Source organism: Cydia strobilella, chromosome 4 (genome assembly GCF_947568885.1).
Source record: "Cydia strobilella chromosome 4, ilCydStro3.1, whole genome shotgun sequence".
NCBI classification, from domain to species: Eukaryota; Metazoa; Arthropoda; class Insecta; order Lepidoptera; family Tortricidae; genus Cydia; species Cydia strobilella.
Window position 1 is genome coordinate 2,338,040 of NC_086044.1, and position 23,104 is coordinate 2,361,143.

Below are 23,104 nucleotides of genomic sequence, written 5' to 3' on the forward strand. Positions count from 1 at the left end.
TTTGTTTGGTGTTGCAAGATTGCACTTCATTTAATTCAATTGATCCTATTAAATAGATACATTTTACTATGTATATTATGAGCTTGTAACGTAAATTAAATACTAACATAACCCCAATACTAACTTACAATACTTAATTGAAATAATATAATTATTAAATACCTAGATACGAACATAATGTAAACGTACAGAACAGGATGAAAACTATTAGAATGATGGCAACCCAGGCGGGCATAGTACCTGAAAAAGAAAAATGATGTTTTAGATTGAAATAAAAATCATGTTTCGGCCGAAGGTAGGTTTCGTACTAAACTAGAATGGAACATGACTTTTATGCCTAGACTTGCCAAAACTAAAACTAACCGGACACCACCGAAAAGACAATTTCGGCACGGGCAAAAGTTTCGGTTAATGTCGACGGAGATGGACAGCAGCGCGGCCTCGGAGCCGCTGGTGACGGGCAGGGACTGCAGCCAGGCTGTATACTCACTCGGGTAGGGCAGGCTGTGCACGGCGAGGCAGTTGTCGACGGAGATGGACAGCAGCGCGGCCTCGGAGCCGCTGGTGACGGGCAGGGACTGCAGCCAGGCTGTATACTCACTCGGGTAGGGCAGGCTGTGCACGGCGAGGCAGTTGTCGACGGAGATGGACAGCAGCGCGGCCTCGGAGCCGCTGGTGACGGGCAGGGACTGCAGCCAGGCTGTATACTCACTCGGGTAGGGCAGGCTGTGCACGGCGAGGCAGTTGTCGACGGAGATGGACAGCAGCGCGGCCTCGGAGCCGCTGGTGACGGGCAGGGACTGCAGCCAGGCTGTATACTCACTCGGGTAGGGCAGGCTGTGCACGGCGAGGCAGTTGTCGACGGAGATGGACAGCAGCGCGGCCTCGGAGCCGCTGGTGACGGGCAGGGACTGCAGCCAGGCTGTATACTCACTCGGGTAGGGCAGGCTGTGCACGGCGAGGCAGTTGTCGACGGAGATGGACAGCAGCGCGGCCTCGGAGCCGCTGGTGACGGGCAGGGACTGCAGCCAGGCTGTATACTCACTCGGGTAGGGCAGGCTGTGCACGGCGAGGCAGTTGTCGACGGAGATGGACAGCAGCGCGGCCTCGGAGCCGCTGGTGACGGGCAGGGACTGCAGCCAGGCTGTATACTCACTCGGGTAGGGCAGGCTGTGCACGGCGAGGCAGTTGTCGACGGAGATGGACAGCAGCGCGGCCTCGGAGCCGCTGGTGACGGGCAGGGACTGCAGCCAGGCTGTATACTCACTCGGGTAGGGCAGGCTGTGCACGGCGAGGCAGTTGTCGACGGAGATGGACAGCAGCGCGGCCTCGGAGCCGCTGGTGACGGGCAGGGACTGCAGCCAGGCTGTATACTCACTCGGGTAGGGCAGGCTGTGCACGGCGAGGCAGTTGTCGACGGAGATGGACAGCAGCGCGGCCTCGGAGCCGCTGGTGACGGGCAGGGACTGCAGCCAGGCTGTATACTCACTCGGGTAGGGCAGGCTGTGCACGGCGAGGCAGTTGTCGACGGAGATGGACAGCAGCGCGGCCTCGGAGCCGCTGGTGACGGGCAGGGACTGCAGCCAGGCTGTATACTCACTCGGGTAGGGCAGGCTGTGCACGGCGAGGCAGTTGTCGACGGAGATGGACAGCAGCGCGGCCTCGGAGCCGCTGGTGACGGGCAGGGACTGCAGCCAGGCTGTATACTCACTCGGGTAGGGCAGGCTGTGCACGGCGAGGCAGTTGTCGACGGAGATGGACAGCAGCGCGGCCTCGGAGCCGCTGGTGACGGGCAGGGACTGCAGCCAGGCTGTATACTCACTCGGGTAGGGCAGGCTGTGCACGGCGAGGCAGTTGTCGACGGAGATGGACAGCAGCGCGGCCTCGGAGCCGCTGGTGACGGGCAGGGACTGCAGCCAGGCTGTATACTCACTCGGGTAGGGCAGGCTGTGCACGGCGAGGCAGTTGTCGACGGAGATGGACAGCAGCGCGGCCTCGGAGCCGCTGGTGACGGGCAGGGACTGCAGCCAGGCTGTATACTCACTCGGGTAGGGCAGGCTGTGCACGGCGAGGCAGTTGTCGACGGAGATGGACAGCAGCGCGGCCTCGGAGCCGCTGGTGACGGGCAGGGACTGCAGCCAGGCTGTATACTCACTCGGGTAGGGCAGGCTGTGCACGGCGAGGCAGTTGTCGACGGAGATGGACAGCAGCGCGGCCTCGGAGCCGCTGGTGACGGGCAGGGACTGCAGCCAGGCTGTATACTCACTCGGGTAGGGCAGGCTGTGCACGGCGAGGCAGTTGTCGACGGAGATGGACAGCAGCGCGGCCTCGGAGCCGCTGGTGACGGGCAGGGACTGCAGCCAGGCTGTATACTCACTCGGGTAGGGCAGGCTGTGCACGGCGAGGCAGTTGTCGACGGAGATGGACAGCAGCGCGGCCTCGGAGCCGCTGGTGACGGGCAGGGACTGCAGCCAGGCTGTATACTCACTCGGGTAGGGCAGGCTGTGCACGGCGAGGCAGTTGTCGACGGAGATGGACAGCAGCGCGGCCTCGGAGCCGCTGGTGACGGGCAGGGACTGCAGCCAGGCTGTATACTCACTCGGGTAGGGCAGGCTGTGCACGGCGAGGCAGTTGTCGACGGAGATGGACAGCAGCGCGGCCTCGGAGCCGCTGGTGACGGGCAGGGACTGCAGCCAGGCTGTATACTCACTCGGGTAGGGCAGGCTGTGCACGGCGAGGCAGTTGTCGACGGAGATGGACAGCAGCGCGGCCTCGGAGCCGCTGGTGACGGGCAGGGACTGCAGCCAGGCTGTATACTCACTCGGGTAGGGCAGGCTGTGCACGGCGAGGCAGTTGTCGACGGAGATGGACAGCAGCGCGGCCTCGGAGCCGCTGGTGACGGGCAGGGACTGCAGCCAGGCTGTATACTCACTCGGGTAGGGCAGGCTGTGCACGGCGAGGCAGTTGTCGACGGAGATGGACAGCAGCGCGGCCTCGGAGCCGCTGGTGACGGGCAGGGACTGCAGCCAGGCTGTATACTCACTCGGGTAGGGCAGGCTGTGCACGGCGAGGCAGTTGTCGACGGAGATGGACAGCAGCGCGGCCTCGGAGCCGCTGGTGACGGGCAGGGACTGCAGCCAGGCTGTATACTCACTCGGGTAGGGCAGGCTGTGCACGGCGAGGCAGTTGTCGACGGAGATGGACAGCAGCGCGGCCTCGGAGCCGCTGGTGACGGGCGGGGACTGCAGCCAGGCTGTATACTCACTCGGGTAGGGCAGGCTGTGCACGGCGAGGCAGTTGTCGACGGAGATGGACAGCAGCGCGGCCTCGGAGCCGCTGGTGACGGGCGGGGACTGCAGCCAGGCTGTATACTCACTCGGGTAGGGCAGGCTGTGCACGGCGAGGCAGTTGTCGACGGAGATGGACAGCAGCGCGGCCTCGGAGCCGCTGGTGACGGGCAGGGACTGCAGCCAGGCTGTATACTCACTCGGGTAGGGCAGGCTGTGCACGGCGAGGCAGTTGTCGACGGAGATGGACAGCAGCGCGGCCTCGGAGCCGCTGGTGACGGGCAGGGACTGCAGCCAGGCTGTATACTCACTCGGGTAGGGCAGGCTGTGCACGGCGAGGCAGTTGTCGACGGAGATGGACAGCAGCGCGGCCTCGGAGCCGCTGGTGACGGGCAGGGACTGCAGCCAGGCTGTATACTCACTCGGGTAGGGCAGGCTGTGCACGGCGAGGCAGTTGTCGACGGAGATGGACAGCAGCGCGGCCTCGGAGCCGCTGGTGACGGGCAGGGACTGCAGCCAGGCTGTATACTCACTCGGGTAGGGCAGGCTGTGCACGGCGAGGCAGTTGTCGACGGAGATGGACAGCAGCGCGGCCTCGGAGCCGCTGGTGACGGGCAGGGACTGCAGCCAGGCTGTATACTCACTCGGGTAGGGCAGGCTGTGCACGGCGAGGCAGTTGTCGACGGAGATGGACAGCAGCGCGGCCTCGGAGCCGCTGGTGACGGGCAGGGACTGCAGCCAGGCTGTATACTCACTCGGGTAGGGCAGGCTGTGCACGGCGAGGCAGTTGTCGACGGAGATGGACAGCAGCGCGGCCTCGGAGCCGCTGGTGACGGGCAGGGACTGCAGCCAGGCTGTATACTCACTCGGGTAGGGCAGGCTGTGCACGGCGAGGCAGTTGTCGACGGAGATGGACAGCAGCGCGGCCTCGGAGCCGCTGGTGACGGGCAGGGACTGCAGCCAGGCTGTATACTCACTCGGGTAGGGCAGGCTGTGCACGGCGAGGCAGTTGTCGACGGAGATGGACAGCAGCGCGGCCTCGGAGCCGCTGGTGACGGGCAGGGACTGCAGCCAGGCTGTATACTCACTCGGGTAGGGCAGGCTGTGCACGGCGAGGCAGTTGTCGACGGAGATGGACAGCAGCGCGGCCTCGGAGCCGCTGGTGACGGGCAGGGACTGCAGCCAGGCTGTATACTCACTCGGGTAGGGCAGGCTGTGCACGGCGAGGCAGTTGTCGACGGAGATGGACAGCAGCGCGGCCTCGGAGCCGCTGGTGACGGGCAGGGACTGCAGCCAGGCTGTATACTCACTCGGGTAGGGCAGGCTGTGCACGGCGAGGCAGTTGTCGACGGAGATGGACAGCAGCGCGGCCTCGGAGCCGCTGGTGACGGGCAGGGACTGCAGCCAGGCTGTATACTCACTCGGGTAGGGCAGGCTGTGCACGGCGAGGCAGTTGTCGACGGAGATGGACAGCAGCGCGGCCTCGGAGCCGCTGGTGACGGGCAGGGACTGCAGCCAGGCTGTATACTCACTCGGGTAGGGCAGGCTGTGCACGGCGAGGCAGTTGTCGACGGAGATGGACAGCAGCGCGGCCTCGGAGCCGCTGGTGACGGGCAGGGACTGCAGCCAGGCTGTATACTCACTCGGGTAGGGCAGGCTGTGCACGGCGAGGCAGTTGTCGACGGAGATGGACAGCAGCGCGGCCTCGGAGCCGCTGGTGACGGGCAGGGACTGCAGCCAGGCTGTATACTCACTCGGGTAGGGCAGGCTGTGCACGGCGAGGCAGTTGTCGACGGAGATGGACAGCAGCGCGGCCTCGGAGCCGCTGGTGACGGGCAGGGACTGCAGCCAGGCTGTATACTCACTCGGGTAGGGCAGGCTGTGCACGGCGAGGCAGTTGTCGACGGAGATGGACAGCAGCGCGGCCTCGGAGCCGCTGGTGACGGGCAGGGACTGCAGCCAGGCTGTATACTCACTCGGGTAGGGCAGGCTGTGCACGGCGAGGCAGTTGTCGACGGAGATGGACAGCAGCGCGGCCTCGGAGCCGCTGGTGACGGGCAGGGACTGCAGCCAGGCTGTATACTCACTCGGGTAGGGCAGGCTGTGCACGGCGAGGCAGTTGTCGACGGAGATGGACAGCAGCGCGGCCTCGGAGCCGCTGGTGACGGGCAGGGACTGCAGCCAGGCTGTATACTCACTCGGGTAGGGCAGGCTGTGCACGGCGAGGCAGTTGTCGACGGAGATGGACAGCAGCGCGGCCTCGGAGCCGCTGGTGACGGGCAGGGACTGCAGCCAGGCTGTATACTCACTCGGGTAGGGCAGGCTGTGCACGGCGAGGCAGTTGTCGACGGAGATGGACAGCAGCGCGGCCTCGGAGCCGCTGGTGACGGGCAGGGACTGCAGCCAGGCTGTATACTCACTCGGGTAGGGCAGGCTGTGCACGGCGAGGCAGTTGTCGACGGAGATGGACAGCAGCGCGGCCTCGGAGCCGCTGGTGACGGGCAGGGACTGCAGCCAGGCTGTATACTCACTCGGGTAGGGCAGGCTGTGCACGGCGAGGCAGTTGTCGACGGAGATGGACAGCAGCGCGGCCTCGGAGCCGCTGGTGACGGGCAGGGACTGCAGCCAGGCTGTATACTCACTCGGGTAGGGCAGGCTGTGCACGGCGAGGCAGTTGTCGACGGAGATGGACAGCAGCGCGGCCTCGGAGCCGCTGGTGACGGGCAGGGACTGCAGCCAGGCTGTATACTCACTCGGGTAGGGCAGGCTGTGCACGGCGAGGCAGTTGTCGACGGAGATGGACAGCAGCGCGGCCTCGGAGCCGCTGGTGACGGGCAGGGACTGCAGCCAGGCTGTATACTCACTCGGGTAGGGCAGGCTGTGCACGGCGAGGCAGTTGTCGACGGAGATGGACAGCAGCGCGGCCTCGGAGCCGCTGGTGACGGGCAGGGACTGCAGCCAGGCTGTATACTCACTCGGGTAGGGCAGGCTGTGCACGGCGAGGCAGTTGTCGACGGAGATGGACAGCAGCGCGGCCTCGGAGCCGCTGGTGACGGGCAGGGACTGCAGCCAGGCTGTATACTCACTCGGGTAGGGCAGGCTGTGCACGGCGAGGCAGTTGTCGACGGAGATGGACAGCAGCGCGGCCTCGGAGCCGCTGGTGACGGGCAGGGACTGCAGCCAGGCTGTATACTCACTCGGGTAGGGCAGGCTGTGCACGGCGAGGCAGTTGTCGACGGAGATGGACAGCAGCGCGGCCTCGGAGCCGCTGGTGACGGGCAGGGACTGCAGCCAGGCTGTATACTCACTCGGGTAGGGCAGGCTGTGCACGGCGAGGCAGTTGTCGACGGAGATGGACAGCAGCGCGGCCTCGGAGCCGCTGGTGACGGGCAGGGACTGCAGCCAGGCTGTATACTCACTCGGGTAGGGCAGGCTGTGCACGGCGAGGCAGTTGTCGACGGAGATGGACAGCAGCGCGGCCTCGGAGCCGCTGGTGACGGGCAGGGACTGCAGCCAGGCTGTATACTCACTCGGGTAGGGCAGGCTGTGCACGGCGAGGCAGTTGTCGACGGAGATGGACAGCAGCGCGGCCTCGGAGCCGCTGGTGACGGGCAGGGACTGCAGCCAGGCTGTATACTCACTCGGGTAGGGCAGGCTGTGCACGGCGAGGCAGTTGTCGACGGAGATGGACAGCAGCGCGGCCTCGGAGCCGCTGGTGACGGGCAGGGACTGCAGCCAGGCTGTATACTCACTCGGGTAGGGCAGGCTGTGCACGGCGAGGCAGTTGTCGACGGAGATGGACAGCAGCGCGGCCTCGGAGCCGCTGGTGACGGGCAGGGACTGCAGCCAGGCTGTATACTCACTCGGGTAGGGCAGGCTGTGCACGGCGAGGCAGTTGTCGACGGAGATGGACAGCAGCGCGGCCTCGGAGCCGCTGGTGACGGGCAGGGACTGCAGCCAGGCTGTATACTCACTCGGGTAGGGCAGGCTGTGCACGGCGAGGCAGTTGTCGACGGAGATGGACAGCAGCGCGGCCTCGGAGCCGCTGGTGACGGGCAGGGACTGCAGCCAGGCTGTATACTCACTCGGGTAGGGCAGGCTGTGCACGGCGAGGCAGTTGTCGACGGAGATGGACAGCAGCGCGGCCTCGGAGCCGCTGGTGACGGGCAGGGACTGCAGCCAGGCTGTATACTCACTCGGGTAGGGCAGGCTGTGCACGGCGAGGCAGTTGTCGACGGAGATGGACAGCAGCGCGGCCTCGGAGCCGCTGGTGACGGGCAGGGACTGCAGCCAGGCTGTATACTCACTCGGGTAGGGCAGGCTGTGCACGGCGAGGCAGTTGTCGACGGAGATGGACAGCAGCGCGGCCTCGGAGCCGCTGGTGACGGGCAGGGACTGCAGCCAGGCTGTATACTCACTCGGGTAGGGCAGGCTGTGCACGGCGAGGCAGTTGTCGACGGAGATGGACAGCAGCGCGGCCTCGGAGCCGCTGGTGACGGGCAGGGACTGCAGCCAGGCTGTATACTCACTCGGGTAGGGCAGGCTGTGCACGGCGAGGCAGTTGTCGACGGAGATGGACAGCAGCGCGGCCTCGGAGCCGCTGGTGACGGGCAGGGACTGCAGCCAGGCTGTATACTCACTCGGGTAGGGCAGGCTGTGCACGGCGAGGCAGTTGTCGACGGAGATGGACAGCAGCGCGGCCTCGGAGCCGCTGGTGACGGGCAGGGACTGCAGCCAGGCTGTATACTCACTCGGGTAGGGCAGGCTGTGCACGGCGAGGCAGTTGTCGACGGAGATGGACAGCAGCGCGGCCTCGGAGCCGCTGGTGACGGGCAGGGACTGCAGCCAGGCTGTATACTCACTCGGGTAGGGCAGGCTGTGCACGGCGAGGCAGTTGTCGACGGAGATGGACAGCAGCGCGGCCTCGGAGCCGCTGGTGACGGGCAGGGACTGCAGCCAGGCTGTATACTCACTCGGGTAGGGCAGGCTGTGCACGGCGAGGCAGTTGTCGACGGAGATGGACAGCAGCGCGGCCTCGGAGCCGCTGGTGACGGGCAGGGACTGCAGCCAGGCTGTATACTCACTCGGGTAGGGCAGGCTGTGCACGGCGAGGCAGTTGTCGACGGAGATGGACAGCAGCGCGGCCTCGGAGCCGCTGGTGACGGGCAGGGACTGCAGCCAGGCTGTATACTCACTCGGGTAGGGCAGGCTGTGCACGGCGAGGCAGTTGTCGACGGAGATGGACAGCAGCGCGGCCTCGGAGCCGCTGGTGACGGGCAGGGACTGCAGCCAGGCTGTATACTCACTCGGGTAGGGCAGGCTGTGCACGGCGAGGCAGTTGTCGACGGAGATGGACAGCAGCGCGGCCTCGGAGCCGCTGGTGACGGGCAGGGACTGCAGCCAGGCTGTATACTCACTCGGGTAGGGCAGGCTGTGCACGGCGAGGCAGTTGTCGACGGAGATGGACAGCAGCGCGGCCTCGGAGCCGCTGGTGACGGGCGGGGACTGCAGCCAGGCTGTATACTCACTCGGGTAGGGCAGGCTGTGCACGGCGAGGCAGTTGTCGACGGAGATGGACAGCAGCGCGGCCTCGGAGCCGCTGGTGACGGGCGGGACTGCAGCCAGGCTGTATACTCACTCGGGTAGGGCAGGCTGTGCACGGCGAGGCAGTTGTCGACGGAGATGGACAGCAGCGCGGCCTCGGAGCCGCTGGTGACGGGCGGGGACTGCAGCCAGGCTGTATACTCACTCGGGTAGGGCAGGCTGTGCACGGCGAGGCAGTTGTCGACGGAGATGGACAGCAGCGCGGCCTCGGAGCCGCTGGTGACGGGCGGGGACTGCAGCCAGGCTGTATACTCACTCGGGTAGGGCAGGCTGTGCACGGCGAGGCAGTTGTCGACGGAGATGGACAGCAGCGCGGCCTCGGAGCCGCTGGTGACGGGCAGGGACTGCAGCCAGGCTGTATACTCACTCGGGTAGGGCAGGCTGTGCACGGCGAGGCAGTTGTCGACGGAGATGGACAGCAGCGCGGCCTCGGAGCCGCTGGTGACGGGCAGGGACTGCAGCCAGGCTGTATACTCACTCGGGTAGGGCAGGCTGTGCACGGCGAGGCAGTTGTCGACGGAGATGGACAGCAGCGCGGCCTCGGAGCCGCTGGTGACGGGCAGGGACTGCAGCCAGGCTGTATACTCACTCGGGTAGGGCAGGCTGTGCACGGCGAGGCAGTTGTCGACGGAGATGGACAGCAGCGCGGCCTCGGAGCCGCTGGTGACGGGCAGGGACTGCAGCCAGGCTGTATACTCACTCGGGTAGGGCAGGCTGTGCACGGCGAGGCAGTTGTCGACGGAGATGGACAGCAGCGCGGCCTCGGAGCCGCTGGTGACGGGCAGGGACTGCAGCCAGGCTGTATACTCACTCGGGTAGGGCAGGCTGTGCACGGCGAGGCAGTTGTCGACGGAGATGGACAGCAGCGCGGCCTCGGAGCCGCTGGTGACGGGCAGGGACTGCAGCCAGGCTGTATACTCACTCGGGTAGGGCAGGCTGTGCACGGCGAGGCAGTTGTCGACGGAGATGGACAGCAGCGCGGCCTCGGAGCCGCTGGTGACGGGCGGGGACTGCAGCCAGGCTGTATACTCACTCGGGTAGGGCAGGCTGTGCACGGCGAGGCAGTTGTCGACGGAGATGGACAGCAGCGCGGCCTCGGAGCCGCTGGTGACGGGCAGGGACTGCAGCCAGGCTGTATACTCACTCGGGTAGGGCAGGCTGTGCACGGCGAGGCAGTTGTCGACGGAGATGGACAGCAGCGCGGCCTCGGAGCCGCTGGTGACGGGCAGGGACTGCAGCCAGGCTGTATACTCACTCGGGTAGGGCAGGCTGTGCACGGCGAGGCAGTTGTCGACGGAGATGGACAGCAGCGCGGCCTCGGAGCCGCTGGTGACGGGCAGGGACTGCAGCCAGGCTGTATACTCACTCGGGTAGGGCAGGCTGTGCACGGCGAGGCAGTTGTCGACGGAGATGGACAGCAGCGCGGCCTCGGAGCCGCTGGTGACGGGCAGGGACTGCAGCCAGGCTGTATACTCACTCGGGTAGGGCAGGCTGTGCACGGCGAGGCAGTTGTCGACGGAGATGGACAGCAGCGCGGCCTCGGAGCCGCTGGTGACGGGCAGGGACTGCAGCCAGGCTGTATACTCACTCGGGTAGGGCAGGCTGTGCACGGCGAGGCAGTTGTCGACGGAGATGGATAGCAGCGCGGCCTCGGAGCCGCTGGTGACGGGCAGGGACTGCAGCCAGGCTGTATACTCACTCGGGTAGGGCAGGCTGTGCACGGCGAGGCAGTTGTCGACGGAGATGGATAGCAGCGCGGCCTCGGAGCCGCTGGTGACGGGCAGGGACTGCAGCCAGGCTGTATACTCACTCGGGTAGGGCAGGCTGTGCACGGCGAGGCAGTTGTCGACGGAGATGGACAGCAGCGCGGCCTCGGAGCCGCTGGTGACGGGCAGGGACTGCAGCCAGGCTGTATACTCACTCGGGTAGGGCAGGCTGTGCACGGCGAGGCAGTTGTCGACGGAGATGGACAGCAGCGCGGCCTCGGAGCCGCTGGTGACGGGCAGGGACTGCAGCCAGGCTGTATACTCACTCGGGTAGGGCAGGCTGTGCACGGCGAGGCAGTTGTCGACGGAGATGGACAGCAGCGCGGCCTCGGAGCCGCTGGTGACGGGCAGGGACTGCAGCCAGGCTGTATACTCACTCGGGTAGGGCAGGCTGTGCACGGCGAGGCAGTTGTCGACGGAGATGGACAGCAGCGCGGCCTCGGAGCCGCTGGTGACGGGCAGGGACTGCAGCCAGGCTGTATACTCACTCGGGTAGGGCAGGCTGTGCACGGCGAGGCAGTTGTCGACGGAGATGGACAGCAGCGCGGCCTCGGAGCCGCTGGTGACGGGCAGGGACTGTAGCCAGGCTGTATACTCACTCGGGTAGGGCAGGCTGTGCACGGCGAGGCAGTTGTCGACGGAGATGGACAGCAGCGCGGCCTCGGAGCCGCTGGTGACGGGCAGGGACTGCAGCCAGGCTGTATACTCACTCGGGTAGGGCAGGCTGTGCACGGCGAGGCAGTTGTCGACGGAGATGGACAGCAGCGCGGCCTCGGAGCCGCTGGTGACGGGCAGGGACTGCAGCCAGGCTGTATACTCACTCGGGTAGGGCAGGCTGTGCACGGCGAGGCAGTTGTCGACGGAGATGGACAGCAGCGCGGCCTCGGAGCCGCTGGTGACGGGCAGGGACTGTAGCCAGGCTGTATACTCACTCGGGTAGGGCAGGCTGTGCACGGCGAGGCAGTTGTCGACGGAGATGGACAGCAGCGCGGCCTCGGAGCCGCTGGTGACGGGCAGGGACTGCAGCCAGGCTGTATACTCACTCGGGTAGGGCAGGCTGTGCACGGCGAGGCAGTTGTCGACGGAGATGGACAGCAGCGCGGCCTCGGAGCCGCTGGTGACGGGCAGGGACTGCAGCCAGGCTGTATACTCACTCGGGTAGGGCAGGCTGTGCACGGCGAGGCAGTTGTCGACGGAGATGGACAGCAGCGCGGCCTCGGAGCCGCTGGTGACGGGCAGGGACTGCAGCCAGGCTGTATACTCACTCGGGTAGGGCAGGCTGTGCACGGCGAGGCAGTTGTCGACGGAGATGGACAGCAGCGCGGCCTCGGAGCCGCTGGTGACGGGCAGGGACTGCAGCCAGGCTGTATACTCACTCGGGTAGGGCAGGCTGTGCACGGCGAGGCAGTTGTCGACGGAGATGGACAGCAGCGCGGCCTCGGAGCCGCTGGTGACGGGCAGGGACTGCAGCCAGGCTGTATACTCACTCGGGTAGGGCAGGCTGTGCACGGCGAGGCAGTTGTCGACGGAGATGGACAGCAGCGCGGCCTCGGAGCCGCTGGTGACGGGCAGGGACTGCAGCCAGGCTGTATACTCACTCGGGTAGGGCAGGCTGTGCACGGCGAGGCAGTTGTCGACGGAGATGGACAGCAGCGCGGCCTCGGAGCCGCTGGTGACGGGCAGGGACTGCAGCCAGGCTGTATACTCACTCGGGTAGGGCAGGCTGTGCACGGCGAGGCAGTTGTCGACGGAGATGGACAGCAGCGCGGCCTCGGAGCCGCTGGTGACGGGCAGGGACTGCAGCCAGGCTGTATACTCACTCGGGTAGGGCAGGCTGTGCACGGCGAGGCAGTTGTCGACGGAGATGGACAGCAGCGCGGCCTCGGAGCCGCTGGTGACGGGCAGGGACTGCAGCCAGGCTGTATACTCACTCGGGTAGGGCAGGCTGTGCACGGCGAGGCAGTTGTCGACGGAGATGGACAGCAGCGCGGCCTCGGAGCCGCTGGTGACGGGCAGGGACTGCAGCCAGGCTGTATACTCACTCGGGTAGGGCAGGCTGTGCACGGCGAGGCAGTTGTCGACGGAGATGGACAGCAGCGCGGCCTCGGAGCCGCTGGTGACGGGCGGGCCGAAGGCGCGCGTGGGGAGGAACTCCAGCCCCGTCACGAACATGCGGTGCGCGCGCGGCACGTGCAGGACTCGCTGGAATTATAAACAAACACTTCAGTACTGCAATGACCAGAAAGTAACCAACATAGCATCTGTGCGGTGGCGTAGTTATGCGCGGGTGTGAGATACGTATTATTAACAACGATCACACTTACATTTTCACGAAAAAGTTCACTTTTGCTAAGGTAATCCGTATATCGATATAAATTATAATAATTTAGCACAGCCAATAACACAACTACCCTTCATGTATATTTCGTGACCATAACTGTCAGAACATAAGTAACGTAAACTATTAATAATAATTAGCCACGATTAAATGTGTATTAGTTTGCGTTAATTATTCTATAATAAATTAAAATTAAATGTAGCAAATACATTTGTTAAATTCAATTATTACGCTAACCGGATGTGCGGTAGTCTTAGATGACAATTTTATTATTCCGTCTTAAGCTAATAATAAATTAATCTATTTATTATGAGCCTTCCTAAATTACTATCGGTTTATTTTCATATAAATTGTATTTGCTACATTTGATTATTACGATAACCGGATGTGCCGGAAACATCGTACTTTGTTTCTCCTACCAAGAAGTGGTGGAAGGGGTAAAGCCTGATGTAATATAAGCGGGTGTCTGACAATTGTGAGGCACTTCTCGGTTGGAGAGCTAACGACGAGGAACCAAGTTAAGTGTCAATTTTATATTTCTATTATTTGTGATTTTTATGACTTGTTATATCTTTCTGTGTGATTTGCTTTTATTATAGTCTGATGGTATGTACGTTACAATCTTCAATGTGACCTATGATGACCTAATAAGCGTGATTTTAAATGAGTTTTTAGTAATTACTACGTAACGTATATTCCAACTGATTACAGTGTAATATATGATATACCAGCCCTTGCTAGTTTTACTACTGCTTTAAATTATGTCAAGTATGTACGTTAGGGTATCCAGTACTAATAATAAGCCACCAATATATTGCGCAGCGTACTTACTTGACTAATTTAACAATACAATATTAAGATTTTTGGTAATGGAGCGGATTATGTAAATCAATTATATGTTTAGTAAGTCTACGATATACTTTTACTTATATCCGCTATCACAAATATATTACTTCATAATTAAATAATATTTACACTTTTCATGTTTTCATATTCAAACCTTGTAGATAACTAGGTATCCCTTAAATACATACATTACCTTGAGCAGTAACTAACTGGTCTTAATTAAATACTGCATTACCTTCTTATTGCCTATTTCATTAATCTTAATTAATTAAATAAAGTATATTACTATATCTTTAATCAATAAATCTGACACGGGCGAAGCGAACCCTCGCCCCCGGCCTCGCAATTAACCCTTTTTTATTACCTTGGGAATACACATTGAAAGAAAAGGGCCTCGCAGATGCGACTTCGCTCCCGGCTCGATTAGTTCACGCTACGCCACTGTCTATGTAAGTATAAGCGTCGGTTGCACCAAACCGTTTGTCACCGTTAAAGCGTTCGCAAATTTTTATTGTATGGGAAATTTTATAGATCTCTGTTAACTGTGGTTGGATCCACGAACGAAATACATCAAGATCTGTAGAATGCGCCACTGGTGCGTCTTTCGCGATAGCCGCATCGAGGTATGGCCGAAGAGTGTGGTATTTCTACGGTTCCGTGGTATCTGCCGAATCAACACCGGAACTGATGACGCAGGAGAAAATTGTTGTGTTGTGGCGAAAATGATTTTTGTGATTATTATTTTTTATGTATGTTATTATATCAAAATATTTAGATCAGTACGGTTTTTACTCACTATTATTATCACTCACAACCGCCGCGGACACGCGCCTGAGGAAGGATTCCAAAGAATCCGAAACATGTCGCCAAAAGCGACTAAAAATAATAGTGAGTATATAAAAACCGTACTGATCTAAATATTTTGAAATATGTCTCACGATAGTTTAAGTTCGCTGTTATTATATCTTATGGACCTTAGCAGTCTGGAAATAAATGATATTTGATTTGATGAATCCCGAGAAACCCGAGAAATGAGCGAGCCTTTCGCATACAGGCATTCGTGGTGCATTCGCCTTGGACCTTTTCATACGAAGTGCATAGTAGGGTTACTAAAACATATGATGGCGTTCGAAGCCGTAAAAATATCCGTTTACGTATGCACACTTTGTGACAACGTAGTCGTATGACGTTATATCAATTAATCTGCAAACTGAATGCCACATAGATATCCACTGAGCCACTAAACATGGTCACGACCCCCACAAATCGTCCATCATCTCTCACAGCCAACGCGCTCAGTGATTCGTTCACGATGACAGTCTTCCGCAGCTCCCCATTGGTGGCATCCTAGACTTGTATCATACGCATACTAACCTGCAAGCTAAACGCCACATAGATATCCACTGAGCCACTAAACATGGTCCCGACCCCCACAAATCGTCCATCATCCCTCACAGCCAACGCGCTCAGTGATTCGTTCACGATGACAGTCTTCCGCAGCTCCCCATTGGTGGGATCCCAGAGCTGGATCAGCCCCTTTTGTTTGCCGGAACGCGCGAGGGGGTTTGCGATCGTAAACATGCGATATTCGTTTTTCTTGTCTTCTATAGAGCCGAATCTGTAAAGAATTTAGTATTTTTAGTATCTTGGGGAATTGAAGTAACATTTTTACTACTTTTTGACTCTAACGTAAAACACGTCAAAGGTGCATAGTACAAGACTAAACGGCCCCAACGATTTGGGCGCCATAAAAAAATGATTATGGCACTCCCCTATGCGTCACTGCTAATTTAAGGGAATATTATAATGTCCCGAAAAGAGGATTATGTACTCGTATCGTATGCTAGGCTTAGCATGCAAAATTAAGGTATTTGGTGCCTTTGGGCGGGTATTAAATGACTGTAATCGGAGCAGCAGCAGATTACTGGGCAGTGGATGATTGCGTTCGGCTGTATAGAGAGTCCTAACAGAGTCAAGTAATCATGTTAAAGAACCCAATACACAGTGGTCAAGGATGGTCCATGACAAGCCATCGCCATTGTGTACAGGTAATGGTATACAATGGCGGACGGCTGGCCATCAGTTGTCTATCGTGGTGCGCAATTGGGAAGTTGTCGGGTTTTTTGACATTTCAAAGGAATCGTGGCCTGTAGTGTTCATACAGTCGCCCATGGCAGCGGCTTGGCCTATCGTCAGCCACTGCCTTTATACCGCAGATTTAATATATACTCTAGATGACGCAAATACCACGATTTGTATTGAAACCAAGCGTGTCGACTTTTTCATACAAAATTTACGCCTAATATAATTTTAAAATTACTTATCTGTGACAGGAAATATGTTTTTGCCTTTGGGTGCTCGCAGTTAATTATCATGCAACAAAGCATTTTTTAAGTTTTCACGGACGTCCGGCTGCAACAACTGACGCGCGTGGTCTGTACTCTATAAAGAGCGACGGTCAACCTCGACGCTTGGGGTATATTTATTAGTGTGGTGTATACTGTACTGACCGGCACCGGCGGAACAGGTACTTGCTGCCGTTGGGCGGCCGGCACGCGACGGAGAGTTCCATAGGCCTGCCTGTAGTGTATACTGACCGGCACCGGCGGAACAGGTACTTGCTGCCGTTGGGCGGCCGGCACGCGACGGAGAGTTCCATAGGCCTGCCTGTAGTGTATACTGACCGGCACCGGCGGAACAGGTACTTGCTGCCGTTGGGCGGCCGGCACGCGACGGAGAGTTCCATAGGCCTGCCTGTAGTGTATACTGACCGGCACCGGCGGAACAGGTACTTGCTGCCGTTGGGCGGCCGGCACGCGACGGAGAGTTCCATAGGCCTGCCTGTAGTGTATACTGACCGGCACCGGCGGAACAGGTACTTGCTGCCGTTGGGCGGCCGGCACGCGACGGAGAGTTCCATAGGCCTGCCTGTAGTGTATACTGACCGGCACCGGCGGAACAGGTACTTGCTGCCGTTGGGCGGCCGGCACGCGACGGAGAGTTCCATAGGCCTGCCTGTAGTGTATACTGACCGGCACCGGCGGAACAGGTACTTGCTGCCGTTGGGCGGCCGGCACGCGACGGAGAGTTCCATAGGCCTGCCTGTAGTGTATACTGACCGGCACCGGCGGAACAGGTACTTGCTGCCGTTGGGCGGCCGGCACGCGACGGAGAGTTCCATAGGCCTGCCTGTAGTGTATACTGACCGGCACCGGCGGAACAGGTACTTGCTGCCGTTGGGCGGCCGGCACGCGACGGAGAGTTCCATAGGCCTGCCTGTAGTGTATACTGACCGGCACCGGCGGAACAGGTACTTGCTGCCGTTGGGCGGCCGGCACGCGACGGAGAGTTCCATAGGCCTGCCTGTAGTGTATACTGACCGGCACCGGCGGAACAGGTACTTGCTGCCGTTGGGCGGCCGGCACGCGACGGAGAGTTCCATAGGCCTGCCTGTAGTGTATACTGACCGGCACCGGCGGAACAGGTACTTGCTGCCGTTGGGCGGCCGGCACGCGACGGAGAGGCGCGGCGGCGCGCGGCGCGCCGTGTGCCACAGGTGCGCCAGCCCGTCCTTGCCGATGCTCGCCACTGTCGAGTCGCAAGGGCTGAAGTCTAGGTCGTCCAACTGAAAATTCAATTATCTTATTTTTGTTTAATAAATAAATATTATAGGGACATTCTTACACAAATTGACTGAGTCCCACGGTAAGCCCAAGGAGGCTTGTGTTGTGTTGTGGGTACTCAGACAACGATATACTCGTATATAATATATAAATACTTAAATACATAGAAAAACACCCACGACTAAGGAACAAACATCTGTGCTCATCACACAAATAAATGCCCTTAACAGAATTCGAACCCAGGACCATCGGCTTCACAGGCAAGGTCGCTACCCACTAGGCAAGACCGGTCGTCGGTCGTCGGAAAAAAAAAATGTTATTTTTGTTTAAACAGCGCAAAATCTAGTTTTGATAGCTCGAAACTAATTATCTAACTAAAAAAACCGGACAAGTGCGAGCCGGACTCGCCCACCGAGGGTTCCGTACTTTTTAGTATTTTGTTGTTATAGCAGCAACATAAATACATCATCTGTGAAACTGTCATATTAGCTATCACGGTTCATGAGATACAGCCTGGTGACACAGACGGACAGTGGAATCTTAGTCATAGGGTCCCATTTACCCTTTTGATACGGAACCCTAAAAATAACATAACGGCGCAGTGGCCCACACTTGAGTCTCGGCTTTCGACACAAGTACACGTCAGTTGTCCCGCAATCTCCCGCCAGTTATCGGCTCGGAGATCCAGCACTTACAGCCCGATTCAACAGAAAAGTATATGTAGTCTAAAAACCTCCGCAGAGGTCTTTACAGGGGTATATAAAAACTACAGGCACCTCTTTAGTGTGCGCATCCAACACGATGAACAGCTGCATGGCGGGGAAGCTCCAGACTCGCACCTTGCAGTCAGCGCCCGTTGCCAGAAGCACCTTTGTGGCTACACTCTTTGCCAGTCCTAACAGTGGTATATATAGGTACAAACTAGTCACCTCTTTAGTGTGTGCATCCAGTACGAATAGTAACTGCATGGCGGGGAAGCTCCAGACTCGCACCTTGCAGTCAGCGCCCGTTGCCAGAAGCACCTTTGTGGCTACACTCTTTGCCAGTCCTAACAGTGGTATATATAGGTACAAACTAGTCACCTCTTTAGTGTGTGCATCCAGTACGAATAGTAACTGCATGGCGGGGAAGCTCCAGACTCGCACCTTGCAGTCAGCGCCCGTTGCCAGAAGCACCTTTGTGGCTACACTCTTTGCCAGTCCTAACAGTGGTATATACAAACTAGTCACCTCTTTAGTGTGTGCATCCAGTACGAATAGTAACTGCATGGCGGGGAAGCTCCAGACTCGCACCTTGCAGTCAGCGCCCGTTGCCAGAAGTACCTTTGTGCAGTGCCGGCCCGAGGCCTTGATCAGGGTAGAGCGAAATCGGGTTTTGACGCCCTTCGTTGAAGCTTTTTACCCAAAAGCAAAACGAACCGTATTTTGGGCCCGCGTCACACTCGCGTCTTTTAAAACTTTTTTTTTCTCATTTGCCATTTTGGCGCCCTCCTTGCCATCTGGCGCCTAGAGCTGCCGCTCCACTCGCTCTACCCTAGATCCGGCCCTGCCTTTGTGGCTACACCCTCTGCCGGTACTTACAGTGGTGTATACAAACTACTCACCTCTTTAGTGTGTGCATCCAGTACGAATAGTAACTGCATGGCTGGAAAGCTCCAGACTCGCACCTTGCAGTCGGCGCCGCCCGTCGCCAGCAGTTTACCGTTGTGGCTGATACGGACCACCCTCTGCAGTGGGTCCGGGCTACAACAAGCAGTCAGTAATGTTACCATACACAAATTATAACTATGAGTAAAGTTTAAAGTTGAAAACTTCCTATTGTTACCTATAATGATGTATTTGGACATTTAATACCTAAAATCACCCCTAAAACTAAATATTGATGTAAAACCAGTCAAGAGGTATTGTTTAAAAACCTAAACAAATAAACTATAATCGAATTTAAACTGTCGTGAACAGTGGCGTATCGTAAACTAATCTAGCCGTGGGCGAAATCGCATCTGCGAGGCCCTTTTCTTTCACTGTGCCCGAAGGGGCCTCGCGCATGGCCCTCCTTGGGACGCGAGGCCGTGGGCGACGGCCCACTTCGCCCACGCCTAGCTACGCCACTGGTCGTGAATCATACTAAGATTAATTAAACTATTACTATTTAAAGGTGATCAAAGACAGAAAATTTTGGTTCCAAAATAACTTATTATGCATGCATTGTTATATCAAAGGTATATTGCTATCAGTTTATTTATAGCTTGCTCACTTTTTTACTCGAATAATAAGTAAAGGTAACTATGGCATGCTCCAATGGAATGCAAAACAGTTGAAATGCACATTGCATTAGCATGACTTCAGAATTTCTAATATTTCTTCTTTGTTTGCTTCAATAAGTAGCTTGTAGGTATGTAACTATGAGTTGGGACTTCCGGTTCGAACGCCATCTTGATAGTAGCCTCGTGATTAATTCCTTTGTTTTTTGCTCATTAATATTGTTTAAAGTGTAATATCGATAGCTTTATTATACAATAATGTAATGTGGTAGTGTGCAGTGAATGGAGAATTAATCTCAAAGCGTGTTTAACCACCATTTTGGAGTCAACGGCCGGTAGTCCACGTGCTTCTCGTAAAATCCAGCTATCGGTTTTACGAGACAACTACAACAACCACCGAACAGCGTCGTGCTCTAAGAGCATTTATTTTGTTCTTACCCTTTTACGTGACATAGGCTACGGGCAACACCGCCCTCAAGTCCATCAAGAAAAAGAAAGAAGAACTATGAGTCGTTTCTTTTTAAGTTAACATGATCACATTTGTCTGACAAGGTACAGTCACACCCCCATAAGATTCTGAAAGGACCGCACCGAAAACGCGTCTAAAGCGGGAAAGCATGTCGACCCTGATAAAATGTATGAAAACAAGTTATAGGAACTAGTATAAAATAGCATATTTATTATGCGGGAAATCGTATTTAACGTGGTCACATTAGGCAAGTTCTAATGTAGTATATTCTACCCTTACTGGCAAATAGTAAGTGTGAGAGTTTTTGCTACTGATAATACTGATATATGAAAAATGGCCGACAAATTTGAGCACCTAGTAACTGTCTTAAAATGACATCAATACTAGACTAGACATGAATTCTTAAGTACTTAGGCAGGGCCGGATTTAGGGGAGGGCAACCGGGGCAGTTGCCCCGGGCCTCCACAAAAAAAGGGGCCCCAACAATAGAGATTTAGGAAAAATAATTTGGGGCCAGGGGACTCCACTCCTTTGTTGCCCGGAGCCTACACACCTCTAAATCCAGGCCTGTACTTAGGTGTAAATGTTTACTATATATGCTTGTGTATACAGGTGTTTAACCATTATACTTGGAAATTATTGTGAACAGACATAACTGACTATACTGATGATATTAATTTATTTTGAATTCTGTTTTTAAATTGTAATTCGATTGTATGTATGTATGTATAAACTCTTTATTGTACAAAGACATAGAACACAAATATGGCACAGAAATAGGCAGTACAAAGGCGAACTTATCCCTTTAAGGGATTTCTTCCAGTTAACCTTTGAGTAGATGAGAATTGATGAAGAACGGTAGACAAATATAGCACTGCGTACAATAGACTAGAGGAAAGTCAATAAATTTATAAAAGAGGGCGAAAATAAATAAAATAAGATAAAAATTTGAGATTGTGTTGCTTTGTTTTTTTTTTTTTTTTACTAATAATTTAACTAAATGACTAGTTGCAGTATCTCTAAAGAATTTTAGTATTTGTCTGTTGTTTGTATTTTTTTTATTAGTTTTATTTTGTGTAATTCAACAATTAGACTGTATAGGTATACATCTCTAATAAAGTATCTAATATTTCATTAATTCCATATTTGTATTTTGTTGAGATGGTTTGGACACGTGGAAAGAATGAGTGAAAGGAGACTAACAAAGAGAGTGTATAAGGGAGAGGTAGAAACGGGAGTTGGAAGGGGCAGACCTCGGCGGACTTTCTCTGATCAGATCGGGGAAATCCTGAAGAAAGGCCAGGTCAAGAGCACCCTAAACCGGCGAGCGTGTATGAGGAATGTTAAGAAAGTGAAGGAAGCGGAAGAGGTATGTCAGGATCATAGCAAGTGGAAATCCGTGGTCTCTGCCTACCCCTCCGGGAAATAGGCATGATTATATGTATGTATGTATTTTGTAATTTTTGGTTATTTTTATTGCTTGTAAAAATTTGACATGTAAAAGTGCCCCTGTGGCCTATTTGCTGAATAAATGTTTGAGTACCTTTACTAGGCTTGAAGAAAGTAGGCTCGTTAAATGCTCATTTGGGTACTGTGAAATAACTAGTGTGGTCACACTCTGATAGATGTGGCAGCTGCTGTATACTAAACATGTTCACTCATGCAACTCATAATGCATGTTGTTCCATTATTCGACTATTGAAGACATTTATTGATTTGTGTGATTCTCATTCATGATAGAGATAGAAGGAAGCCATATTAAAGCAGGAAAAAGCTGATGTTTTTAGGAATTGTTGAGGAAAAACTGTTGAGTTTAATAACATTGTTATCTTATTTCTGTAATTGATAATAAGTATCAGGTAAACAAGGTATCAAGCTGCATATTTATGTTTAGGTGGCTAGAGTTCCCATAATAGTTGATGGTGTAAATGACTAGAAGAAACCATATGACAAATCTGATGTTCAATACTATATGTCTTGTCTGTAATGTCTTGTTTGTTTGTGCTTATGAATAAAATCTCATTCTATTCTATTCTATTCTCTATAGAATAAAAGTATTACCCGAAATCTGTCTGGACACTGTCACTGGGCCTTATTTCAAATGACATTCTCTTCTCCATTGTATTGCTGTTCTTGTCTGTTTTGGAAATGTTCTCATTCTCCGACACAGTCCGCCTTCTCCGCCGTACGAGTCCATTCTCCGCGCGGAAGCTGCCCCGCCGCATCTCCGCAGCGTCCACCATGCGTATGTTGACCCGGTAGAGCTGGCAGTGGCTCTCTTGGCCCGCAGTGAGGAAGGTGCGGTTGTCGGCCGTCCGCACCGCGCACGTCATCACCACGTTAGGCCCTGTCTCGTGTCTCATCACCTCCTCTGCTACGAACCTGGTCCCATTATGCGACAACTCGAATATTTCCTACAAAAACACATGAAAACTCATCAACATCAAAGTGAACGTACGGCCACTACAAGAAACATGTAATTACACAGACCCAGTTCAAGGATAACAGCGTTGACACGTAGTATCAGTCGATTTATCACAATTCGTTCAAATTTCGTAAACAAAGGGATAATACTTACGAATCCATTCGCAACGCCGGTGTTCGAGGCTCCACCGCCTCCGGCTACCAGGACATGTCGATTCGTCAATGTCTGAAGCGTGTAAAGTGGAAAATCCACTCGCGCAAGCAGACCGTCGCATCGATTCCGAGGCATTTTAGCTTATAACATTTATCTATCACAAATAACACAGCCGTGGGTTATAAATAACACTGTCTAAAACACGAACAAAGCCGCATGAGTTCGCTTTTATTTATAACAATACGGAAACTAATTGTAATATGGAAAAAACAACGCGAATTCCTCCACTAAACTTGATGAAATCCGCTTAGTTCCAACATGACAAAAGTCAAA

The 23,104-nt window shown here is 56.2% G+C and overlaps 1 protein-coding gene across 4 annotated transcripts; it reads right to left on the reverse strand.

Annotated features, from left to right (window-relative positions):
- Positions 1 to 23,104, reverse strand: LOC134740448 (prolactin regulatory element-binding protein). 4 transcript variants are annotated; one of them, XM_063672888.1, is made up of 8 exons: positions 22,772 to 23,104; positions 22,255 to 22,607; positions 19,131 to 19,206; positions 18,241 to 18,303; positions 17,309 to 17,466; positions 15,216 to 15,459; positions 12,700 to 12,859; positions 1 to 240 (listed from the first exon to the last, which is right to left on the reverse strand). In XM_063672888.1, exons 1-8 carry the CDS (start codon positions 22,904 to 22,906, stop codon positions 155 to 157), a joined length of 1,275 nt encoding a protein of 424 aa, XP_063528958.1. In that variant the 5' UTR covers positions 22,907 to 23,104; the 3' UTR covers positions 1 to 154. The 4 variants fall into 4 exon arrangements, with proteins under 4 accessions (XP_063528958.1, XP_063528957.1, XP_063528956.1 ...); XM_063672887.1 differs by lacking the exon at positions 18,241 to 18,303 and adding an exon at positions 18,394 to 18,456; XM_063672886.1 differs by lacking the exon at positions 18,241 to 18,303 and adding an exon at positions 18,547 to 18,609.

Excerpts from the sequence above, each read along its gene's own strand:
- LOC134740448 (XM_063672888.1), bottom strand. The coding sequence starts at position 22,906 with ATGCCTCGGAATCGATGCGACGGTCTGCTTGCGCGAGTGGATTTTCCA. Across the intron at positions 17,467-18,240 it reads TGGATGCGCACACTAAAGAG|TTGGACGACCTAGACTTCAG; the intron begins GTGCCTGTAGTT and ends TTGAATTTTCAG. Across the intron at positions 15,460-17,308 it reads TACCTGTTCCGCCGGTGCCG|ATTCGGCTCTATAGAAGACA; the intron begins GTCAGTATACAC and ends AATTCTTTACAG.